Genomic DNA, 10,988 nt, shown 5'->3' on the forward strand with positions numbered 1-10,988 from the left:
CTTCATGGCAACGTCAATTATTGATCAAATAAAATATTTGCTTCCAAACATTATTTATACTTGGGAATTCCTACAGTACCATGCAAAAATTCCTTCAAGGCCACAGCCCCGATAAGAGAAAATGGATATTTACACATTTTATGGCGTTTTTCCGGTGCATGGTACTTTAAGTCAAGAACAGTTGTTTGTTCATCTCTGGTGTCAGAGTTTACCATGGTAACCTCAGACTGCATTGGACTCTGGGTAACAACCTATTTGACCTCCAGGACACTTCATATTTCTACAGCTCATCTCATCTCATCTTGAACGGATTTAAAAAAGAAAAGCATTCCCAGGAAAGCTCACTGCAGAGAACAAAAACCGCGTACAAGCTCCAGGTGGTGCGGCTGCAAGTGCACTAAGGCACTAAGAATAACAATATATGGAGCCAACACCGGGTGATGGGGAATAAGCAGTGATGCAGTGATAAGTATATATGGATGTTAGGGAGGACAGGAGGGGAACAACACAGGGACAATAAGGTGAAATATATTCACATAGTCCCCATAGCCCGGTGTGGAGGAGCCTTACTCACTATAATACAGCGTCCTGAGTCCCTTCCTTCAGCTGCTTCCCTGACGCTGCCAGAATGAATGCGTCTCCCGTGTGGCTTCCGGTGGTGTAGCAAGATCCTCACAGACGACGGCAAACAGGTATGGATCAAAAGAACATCCGCTCCAGGAAAAAAGGTAAGGCGCTCACCAGCAATGGAGGGTTAAAAACAACTTTAATGAACTACATAAAAAACAAAGAGACGAACAGTGCTAACTACTCTCCCACGCGTTTCACACCCACTGTGGCGCTTTCTCAAGGAGTGACAAAGTGGGGGAGGTCAGGAACATTTAAACCTCCCACCGTCATGCAAAACAGCTGATAATAATTAAATTAGCCTTGCAGAACCAACAAAGGATAGATAGAACAGAACAGAGGGTAAGAGAAAGAAGAGAAAAGAGAATAAGAAAGAAAGAACAAGGACAAAAGGGGAAAAATTAAGAATCAAAGAAATGATGAAACATAATGAAAATAATAAATAAAAAAATAAAGAATAAAAAGTGAAAAAACAAACAAATTACCTCACCTTATTAACATCCTAAATGTGTACATAGCAACCAACTAAATACATAAAATGATCTTCTTAACTGTTAACATTAATAAGGAAGTGATCATCAAAAGCAAATGATCATCAAAAGCAAAAAATTATAATCGTTGTTTATATATACAGGCTTTTTGGATCTTCACGCTTGATACGCTGGTACCTAACGGGCTAAACATTGATTGGGATCTTAAATGTTTTCTATAGATTTTTATAGTTTTTTCTATGATTTTCTAGTTATTAAACATTTTTTGTTATTATTTATTTCAAATACAAGTTCACTTGTATTTAAGTTGGACATTTGAATTCCATCTTCATTGTTTGTATTTGTTATTTTACAAACATTTAATTAATTCTTCATCTTTGCCCTGTTTGGTAAACCATTGTTTTATCTCCCTCCATAGTGTTTTTATGCATATCCAGTTACATCCATTTTTATTTTCTCAGCACGTGTCAGTTAGTATTTGTTTTTTCTTTTCTTTTTCTTTTATTTATGTTATTTATGCAATGTTTTAATTTCATTTTTATACATGAGTTGATTGTTATTTTTTGCTTAAATAGATATGGTTGTTTGCTCTAGGACATTTGTTCTTTAAAATAATGGTTTATATGCTAGTGTTACTATGTATCTTTTATGATATATATATCACAATTATTATTTTTTGCTTTTGATGATCACTTCCTTATTAATGTTAACAGTTAAGATCATTTTATGTATTTAGTTGGTTGCGATGTACACATTTAGGATGTTAATAAGGTGAGGTAATGTTTTTTTTTTCCCACTTTTTATTCTTTATTTTTTTATTTATTATTTTTATTATGTTTCATCATTTCTTTGATTCTTAATTTTTCCCCTTTTGTCCTTGTTCTTCTTATTCTTTTTCTTACCCTCTGTTCTATCTATCCTTTGTTGGTTCTGCAAGGCTAATTTAATTATTATTATCAGCTGTTTTGCATGACCGTGGGAGGTTTAAATGTTCCTGACCTCCCCCACTTTGTCACTCCTTGAGAAAGCGCCACAGTGAGCATGGGAGAGTAGTTAGCACTGTTCCTCTCTTTGTTTTTTATGTAGTTCATTAAAGTTGTTTTTAACCCTCCATTGCTGGTGAGCACCTTACCTTTTTTCCTGGAGCGGATGTTCTTTTGATCCATACCTGTTTGCCAAGGAAAGCTCATTTACTGTATTATTAAAAATAAAAACATGCAAAGAAAAAATGTTAATCAGTGCAGATTGCGACTTTTAAATCCACATTAAGCTAAAAATACACAATTTGAAAGTGTTGCATATCACATGTACCAACACTGGTGCTGTTATTTGCTCTACAAGTGCATGCAGTAACATTATGCAACAGGAATCAACGATGCATCTCATTCTACCTGCTACAGGCATACCCCGCTATAAGGACACTCACTTTAAGTACACTCGCGAGTAAGTACATATCGCCCAATAGGCAAACGGCAACTCACGCATGCGCCTGTCAGCACGTCCTGAACAGCAATACCGCCTCCCTACCTGTACCGAAGCTGTGCGCAAGCGGGGAGACTATAGAGCCTGTTACAAAAGCGTTATTTACATCAGTTATGCACGTATATGACGATTGCAGTACAGTACATTCATATAAGTGGGGGAAAAGGGAGTGCTTCACTTTAAGTACATTTTCACTTTACATACATGCTCCGGTCCCATTGCGTACGCTAATGCGGGGTATGCCTGTATATTGTTCTATACCAGGCAACAGGGATTTGAGAGTGTTTCTCCCCACCCACGCAGAAAAGGTGCAAGGGGTCCTTTCTATATGAACCATTATAGTGGGATAGGGGAAGCTCACTTTATTTTGGATATGCTGATCGTCTCTAATCAACATCTACTGAAACCCATAGCTCATTTTGTTCACTCCTAAGACCCTTATTTTTCTTTGCTTCATCCCTATACTAAAATAAACAAAGTGAGTAAAGAAGTTGGTGTGTGAGGAATGTAGAGAAACATTCTTTTAAAGAGCCAAGGGGGAAAAAAAGTGTTTTAGAAAGTAAAAGGCAGTTGCACCCTTTAACAGAGGCAGCTCCACAGTCGATGAAAAAACAAATATTTGGCAACTTATCAATGCAATTGGCATCTTCAGACATATCCAAATAGTTACAATATTTAGGCCGCGTTGCGACGTGCGTGCGTCACAACTTCTGATTGTTCGGTGGGAATTTCTAAACTGAAAACGCCACCGGCTGCAAATTGCAGCGTTGTCGCTGCGACATTTTGCCGCCACAACCAAAATTGAAATTTGGTGCTAGTCGCGTGACGTGAGCTGGTTCAGCCAATAAAGGCAAACCAGCTCTGTGATGTGTTTGTTGCACCCCCCGCGACCCGACTCCTGCAGTTTGAGCAGAGATCGCTAGGCTGCAGGAGCATACGGCGGAGGCACGAACGCAAGCTGAAGTAGCAGTCTGAGCGAGCCCTTACATCCCATATAAAATAAACTTTCCTCTTTGGGCCTGCTCACTTTGTCTATAAAAGCTACTTATGTTCATCTCTTTCACCAATGAATGGGGATGGGGGGGTAGAAGAGAGAGGGGGGGGGAGAAACAAATTTTTTTTTATTTTTTTTTAAATGTACATTGGTGTATGTGCCAAGTAGCAAAAGGTGACACTGCTCATTTGTATGTCATTACCCAGTATCACATTGTATGCTAAGAGAATGGAGAAAGTCAGAGTTGCAGACCTGCCCAGATACATCTGAATGTGCTTACAAGTGTTTGGGGAAAAACAAACAGCTTTTTATTTAAAAATGTAGTGAACTAGAGAACATTTAAAATAAACAAACCTTAAAGTAGTTTCAAAACAGTTCTAAAGTAATGTTTCCCAAACTATGACTTGGCAAAGATCAATTATATACATAGTAGTGGTCCACCATCCTGCATGTATTATAAATCAACTATTACATAGTCCGTAACCTGCCAATAACTTTTTCGTATAGCACTTTTCCCTGAATGGGACACACAGCGTTTCACAATTGCTGTAGCGTGCTGTATGTAGCACATAAGAATTTGACCTCTTTGCTCAGATGAATTTATGATTTTGGTGCCTGAGGCACAGAGATAAAATGTGACTTGCCCAAGGTCACAAGCATTCAACACCAGTAATTGAAGCAGGTTCCCAATTCAAATGCAGTGTCGTGGTTTAGAGTCGGTGTCTTCTCTCGCTGAGCAACTCATCCCTAATTGCTGCCCAGCAGCAGCCATCATGAAAAGCTGTTATCTATTGGAGCCATCAAGAGAACGCCTGGGACAAACACCCGAGTGGCCCCAAAGTAGTGCCAAGTAATGCTATATCCTCTTGAACAAAAGTTTGAAAGGCAAAGATCATTTTAACATTGCCAGTGTGGAGCTCTTTTTACATATCTGTCTTGCAACTACAGAAATGATACACACAGACCTGTTAAATAAAATAGGTACACTAGTTGAGCATGTGGGATTAAGCAGCACACACTGAACGTGCCATTTTTTTTGACTCGTGCAAGTTTGCAAAAACCACACTCAATATTTTTGAACATTTGGCACAAATTGCCACTCGCCACATTAAAGACAATGTTGCACATCTCACACCGCTGCAACTAGAAATAGATACAGATCATAGAAACCAAGTACACTGCATGCTTAAAATAGGTACAGTTGAAAGGTATAAGACTTATGTAGCTCCTATGCCTTCTGTTTACCATTTGGGCCAAGCTTCCCACCTATGAAATTTTTCCTATATAATATAAAAATTATTTGGGGATAAGTGTCAATTACTTTACATGGACATTAGCAGCATCTTTACTTGCCTTACTACAAAGAAGATTCCAAATAGATAGGTTGTTTGATGTCAGATCAGCGAGTTAATTAGGACCACTCACCGGCTTTGAAAGCACTGATATTACCAAGCAGGCTATTGTCTCATCAGTAAAACACCACAGAATAACCAAAACATGGTCAGAGCCAATTTAATCTAGGACCAAGACATTGAATAATACAACATGGCAGACACATGGTCTTTACAGTTTTATTTGAAACTTTAAATACACTATGCCAACATGAGCAGATAGACAGGCATAAAGCGTCACTTTAGGGATGAAGGTGTTATGAAAGTGCTTTTGTGGAACAAAGCAAGAAGTCCTTTTAAGAGTGTTCTTCTGCAAGTCTCTCAGCCTTTGCCACAGCTTCTTCGATGGGTCCTACCATGTAGAAAGCCTGTTCTGGCAGGTGATCGTATGCACCTGTGGGACAAAAAACATTAATAAACTTCTGTTCAGACAGGTGACAGACAATATGTAGAAATGGTAATATATATTCCTTCCCCCTCCCCAACCCAAATCAATACTAAAAACAGACAACACTTGTATATGAAACAGCACTATCCTGGCTCAAATGCATTTCCCTCACCTACATCCTGAACAAGAGGTATGTAGTACCAAAGTATAGCAGCCCAACATACCTTCACCCATGAAGATTGTTTTGAGCAAGATTGTCACATCAGCTGCCCTTTAAAGAACATGTTTACAAGGTCAACTACGTATACCCTTATGAAGTGAGACCGGTTACCTCAGTTTGTTTAATAGATTGTCTTGGATACTAACACCTTTAAAATAAAAAAAAAATAAAAAAGAGAAACTGCTACAAAACATTTTACCTCCAAGAATCTGTTGGAATCCTTTGATGGTATCCTTCAATGGGACCAATTTACCCAGATGCCCTGTGAAAACTTCAGCCACCTGGAAGGGCTGAGACAGGAAACGCTGGATCTTGCGGGCACGGGCCACGGTCAATTTATCTTCTTCTGATAATTCATCCATACCCAAGATGGCAATGATATCTTGTAAGGACTTGTAGTCCTGGAGGGGAAAGAGGAAGAAAAAAAAATACACATTTGTTGTAAGGGCCGACATTGCAAGTCCATGAGTCCTTTTCTCCTCTTCTGTAGCACTGAGTATACAGCACTGTACATAGAATTGTGCAAGTACAATTGTCCCCTGACAACCTCCCTGTGCCTCAGACACCAGAACTAGATTAAGTGACTCGCAGATTAAAAAAAAGGAGTGGACACTGGCATTTGAACCATGCTCCGAGGGAACCCCCCTCCCCACTCACAAAATTTTCAATCAGGACCTTTACTCATGGAACCACCGATCGCAAAATGGGCTATTAGATGACCAGTCTCCAGATTGCTCATAGAGTTTACACCTACCTGCAGGATCTTCTGCACTCCACGGGCAACGTCGTAATGCTCATGTCCTACAATGTTGGGGTCCATGATACGGGAGGTTGAATCCAGGGGATCCACAGCAGGATAGATACCCAGTTCAGCAATGGCACGAGACAGTACAGTAGTGGCATCCAAGTGGGCAAAGGTGGTGGCAGGAGCAGGGTCAGTCAAATCATCAGCAGGCACATAAATAGCCTAATGAATAAAAGAAAGTCACTCTCCAGAAAGAGAATAGCAAGGACAAGCCACAACTAATCATTGCCTTCTCAGATATAATGAATGGCTTCAGCAAACTCAGAAGAACGAAAGTCAAGAGTTACTCATCATAGTAGGCAATGGAAGTTAGGTTGGCATTTTGGACTACAGATTATATAATCACAGTTAGAATGTCAATTAGTCAATAAAATCAGAATTCATAACAGAGTTCCCTCCTGATTGTGAAAATAAATGCATTACTTGGCACAGCTGGCTTACCTGCACAGAGGTAATAGACCCTTTCTTTGTGGTTGTGATTCTCTCCTGCATGGTACCCATATCAGTGGCCAAAGTTGGTTGGTAGCCCACAGCTGATGGGATACGACCCAGCAAGGCAGACACCTGTTACAAGAAATTAAGTGTGAATCACACAGAACTTGTGGACCAAAATGCTCAGGCAGTTCTTCCCCCCCCCCCCCCTTACCTCTGAACCCGCCTGGGTAAACCGGAAGATATTGTCAATGAACAGCAGCACATCTTGTCCCTCCTGATCTCTGAAGTACTCAGCAACAGACAGACCAGTTAAAGCTACACGGGCTCTAGCACCAGGGGGCTCATTCATCTGTCCGTATACAAGTGCTACCTATATAGGTTGATTAAAATATATATATTTTTAAAATATTCAAAAAACAAGGTTGCCGAAGTACCATTTTCAGTTTAAAGAAAAGCAAATCTCAGAATCTCAATGGGATGAAAAGCAAACTGTTTAAAATAATCTACAGAGACTATGTCTTCAAAGTTGTACATGGAGTGAAATATATCATTTTAAGTTAGGACCCATTCTCAAAACATACCATTTAAAATTGGTTAATTATTGGTTAAAATGGTAGCCATACTCAAGGTATGAATCTTAACCACAATTCAATGGTTGGAGATTTAAATCTATAACATTTGCACCTTGGATGTTGTGTCTTTCAGGTTGATGACACCAGACTCAATCATTTCATGGTACAAGTCATTTCCTTCACGGGTACGTTCTCCTACACCAGCAAACACCGAGTAACCACCGTGGGCTTTGGCTACGTTGTTGATCAACTCCATAATTAGCACAGTTTTGCCTACACCAGCACCACCGAACAGGCCTTAAAAAAAAACAAAAAAAAAACAAAAAAAAAAAAAAACAATGAATGAGCCAACTGAGTCCAGCGGATTTTATGTAGTTATCTACCCAAAGTTTCCTTCTCAGATTCAACAATTGCTTCAGCTAAAAATCAGAAGAACGAAAGTCAATAATGAAATCATCAGTAAAGGAAACGAGAGTTTTAACTATGGAGTAAGGCAGGCGGCTTAACATACTTGTTGCCACCAACAACTTGGATGCATTATTGGCACCTTTAGCAGTACAGAGGTGGAGTTTAAGAAAAACACGTTTGGAGAACTGTGCTGGCAGAAAATTAAATACTTATAACACACCTCTCAAACTTGTTGGAAATCATCTTCTAATGGGATTATGTCAGAACAGGGAAAGTGTGAAATGTTTTATTATAGCATACCAATTTTTCCTCCTTTGGCATATGGTGCCAGCAGATCTACCACTTTGATGCCAGTAACTAGGATCTCCTGCTCAACACTCATTTCCACAAATTCAGGTGCCTCTGCGTGGATGGGAGCAGTCCTATGGAAGGCAAAAATAAATATGTCAAAGTGGAAGTGAAGTGTGCATCAGCAGATAAACTGTTAAAGCACCAGACAAAGGACAGCTATATATTGCACAAGTCTCAAGGAGAACATCTTACATTTTACTCATGCACTCCATTGAAATACCACAGGCCTCATAGATAAGAAACCCCACTTATAGTATTGCAGTATGAACACAGTCAAGCCAGTGCAACTTACTGTTTGGTAGTAATAGGGCCTCTTTCATCAATAGGTTCCCCAATTACATTCATGATTCTTCCAAGAGTCTCAGGACCAACAGGAATTCTGATGGGTGAGCCAACATCAAGGACCTTTTGCCCTCTCACCAAACCTTCGGTACCATCCATAGCAATTGTTCGGACAGTGCTCTCACCTGAGAGGAGACAAAAAGGAAAATGCACTCCAGTAGCTGTACAGTCACTCAAGTATTACCACACAGAGAACCTCTCCAAACATTTCTTATATATCCTTCTCAGATCAAATAGGTTGCTTCAGAACATTCAGAAGAACGAAAGTCATGATTGAAGATCATCAAGGAAGGAGAAAAATAACTTAACGTATGCATATAGACAAAGAATTAAACAGCAAAAAGTACAGGGTACAAAAAAAAAAAAAAAGTGTCTATAGGCCCCAAAATATCACTTTTTAAAGTCATGTTGATGGAATAAAGAAAGATTATATTATTTACAACTTGAGTGCCGTAAACATCTTGACATCTAGTGGTCTTTTCTACATGCAATGCAGGACACACTTGAAAACGAGAGGTAACTCAATGTATTACTTCCTGGTAAAATATTTTATAAATAAGCAGTCTCGGGCCACGAATATAGTTGCAGCGTGCGCGCATGACCGAGCGAGCTCGTGACGTCACGCAGGCTGGTTTGCACACTCATTGGTTGAACTGCTCACGTGATGCAGCTGTCACAAAAAAAAAAAAAAAAAACCCTGAACGGTTACTCTGTAGCACCCACGGGCAATATGGACAGCCTCATTGAGAAACACATTCATACACACAATGCACTATAATCCTCGTCTTCTATACTTTTCTGCTGTTTAATCCTAGTGTCCCTGCTCTGTAAAGCAAAGAAAATATTATTATACATACCCAAACTAAGAGCAAACCCTTACACTTGTGACATAGGAGGCAATATAGCAAGGTGAGGCACTCCCTCTGCTTTATAATCAGTTTTATTACCAGTACTTTAAAATTTAAAAATCTTACCCAAGTGCTGTGCAACTTCCAGTACCAGCCTGGTGTCTCTGCCCTGGACCTCCAGAGCATTTAGGATGGGTGGAAGTCCCTCATCGAACTGGACATCCACAACAGCACCGATGACCGCAACAATGCGGCCAGTGGCTGTGCCAGCCTTGGCTGCTGGAGAAGTCTGTGCTGCATAATCTCTCCCTAGAAAGCAGAGGTAAATTAGATTTGTGAATGGATTGTAATAGAGAGCCGTGTCATTGACAGGTCAGGAGATCTAAAGGTCATGTTTAAAAAAAAAAAAAACCCTACAAATGAGAAGTTAAATTGCCAAACTGCGCATTGATAACACGGGCTGTATTCCTGCAGCAACATTATTAAGTAATCACTCTCTTTACATGACCTTCACACGGGGTCTCGAAAGCGTGTAAAGAGCAGTCATTCAGAGGTGCCAGATAGACAGCACACCGCCCCATGCAACCCGCGAGAGGCAGCATGGACACTGCATGTGAGGAGGCCCGGACACCAGGGTCCAGTGCACGGGCCTAGTCCCAGCTTGCAGTCACCTAGAGCTCAATGTCACTTGGGGGTGGGGGGGGGGAGGAGGAGAAGAGAGAAGGGGAGCGCAAGTCCAAGGAGGACAAAGGCTATATGCGGGTCTCTATCATACCCTTCCGCCGAGCTCCTATCCCAACCTGAGACGGGAGACAGAAGCAGGGAGACCGACAGAAGGCCCGGACTCCACTATGTGTGTGCGCACAGACACACCTTCCCTCCGCGGGGCCCGGGGCAGCAGCAGGACGTGCTGGGCGCGGTGCGGCCGGGCTCGCACAATGCAGGCGCAGGCCTACACGCCACTCAATGACAACGCTAGGTCACCGCTTCCCGCAAGCCCCCTACGGTCCCCGGGTACTCACGGGAGTGCAGCGCCGCGGGGCAGCCGCGGAGCCCCAGTTGGAGTGGGCTAGAGGCAGGTTTAAGAGCCCGCAGAGCCCCGGCGGAGCAGCGTCCTACAGCCCCTAACATGGCGACGTCAGCAGCGAAGAGAAGCAGCACTCAGCGGCAGCTCCAACGGGGGGCGGGTACAAGAAGGATAAAGGGCCGCGCTCAACAACACGTCACGGGGAGGGACTAGTGCTGCGATTGGGCGGGCTGACGCCACTGCAGCCTTCGCTGTGAGCTCATTGGTCGAGGTGAGCGCTGCTGAAGTGTCGGAAAGAGGCGCTGAGGGGCGTGTCAATAACTGGAGGGGCGGGACTTATGACGCACTGTGACCTGCACGGTCATGTCCTTCAGTGTCTTTCAGACATGGAGTTAGCAGGAAGCTGAGTGGCTTATCGGGTCTATGCAGAGCTGTCAAATCAGAATGACCCTCTTACTGGGATTCAGTCTCAAGCACTTGCAGCATCAGTGGACTCATAGCCTTTAATAGAGTCTCATTCAAATTCTATTTAATAGGGTCCTAGAAATGTACATCTATGTCAAATTTCATGCTAACTGTCAAGGTGCAACATTCATAATAACCAGTA

General features: G+C 41.7%; 1 protein-coding gene and 3 non-coding genes across 4 annotated transcripts; all 4 read right to left on the reverse strand.

Moving 5' to 3' along the window:
- Nucleotides 1-5,151: 5,151 nt before the first annotated feature.
- Nucleotides 5,152-10,543, reverse strand: ATP5F1B (ATP synthase F1 subunit beta). Its single transcript, XM_075591418.1, has 10 exons — nt 10,377-10,543; nt 9,481-9,663; nt 8,457-8,631; nt 8,114-8,235; nt 7,518-7,702; nt 7,045-7,203; nt 6,840-6,962; nt 6,348-6,560; nt 5,793-5,994; nt 5,152-5,379 (listed from the first exon to the last, which is right to left on the reverse strand). The coding sequence occupies exons 1-10, from the start codon at nt 10,483-10,485 to the stop codon at nt 5,282-5,284; spliced, it is 1,569 nt and encodes a 522-aa protein (XP_075447533.1). The 5' UTR covers nt 10,486-10,543; the 3' UTR covers nt 5,152-5,281.
- On the reverse strand, nt 6,627-6,698 carry LOC142491773 (small nucleolar RNA SNORD59). Its single transcript, XR_012800524.1, has one exon. It is a non-coding gene; the product is annotated as a small nucleolar RNA SNORD59 (small nucleolar RNA).
- On the reverse strand, nt 7,798-7,871 carry LOC142491775 (small nucleolar RNA SNORD59). Its single transcript, XR_012800526.1, has one exon. It is a non-coding gene; the product is annotated as a small nucleolar RNA SNORD59 (small nucleolar RNA).
- On the reverse strand, nt 8,726-8,799 carry LOC142491774 (small nucleolar RNA SNORD59). Its single transcript, XR_012800525.1, has one exon. It is a non-coding gene; the product is annotated as a small nucleolar RNA SNORD59 (small nucleolar RNA).
- Nucleotides 10,544-10,988: the final 445 nt, after the last annotated feature.

Source organism: Ascaphus truei, chromosome 3 (assembly GCF_040206685.1).
Source record: "Ascaphus truei isolate aAscTru1 chromosome 3, aAscTru1.hap1, whole genome shotgun sequence".
Classification (NCBI taxonomy): Eukaryota; Metazoa; Chordata; class Amphibia; order Anura; family Ascaphidae; genus Ascaphus; species Ascaphus truei.

What these genes read in the sequence shown, in the direction of transcription:
- ATP5F1B (XM_075591418.1), bottom strand. Translation starts at nt 10,485, where the DNA reads ATGTTAGGGGCTGTAGGACGCTGCTCCGCCGGGGCTCTGCGGGCTCTT. An exon ending in CCCCGCGGCGCTGCACTCCC is followed by an intron (nt 9,664 to 10,376) that starts GTGAGTACCCGG and finishes TCTGCTTTCTAG; the next exon opens with GGAGAGATTATGCAGCACAG. An exon ending in GGTCTATTACCTCTGTGCAG is followed by an intron (nt 6,561 to 6,839) that starts GTAAGCCAGCTG and finishes TTTATTCATTAG; the next exon opens with GCTATTTATGTGCCTGCTGA.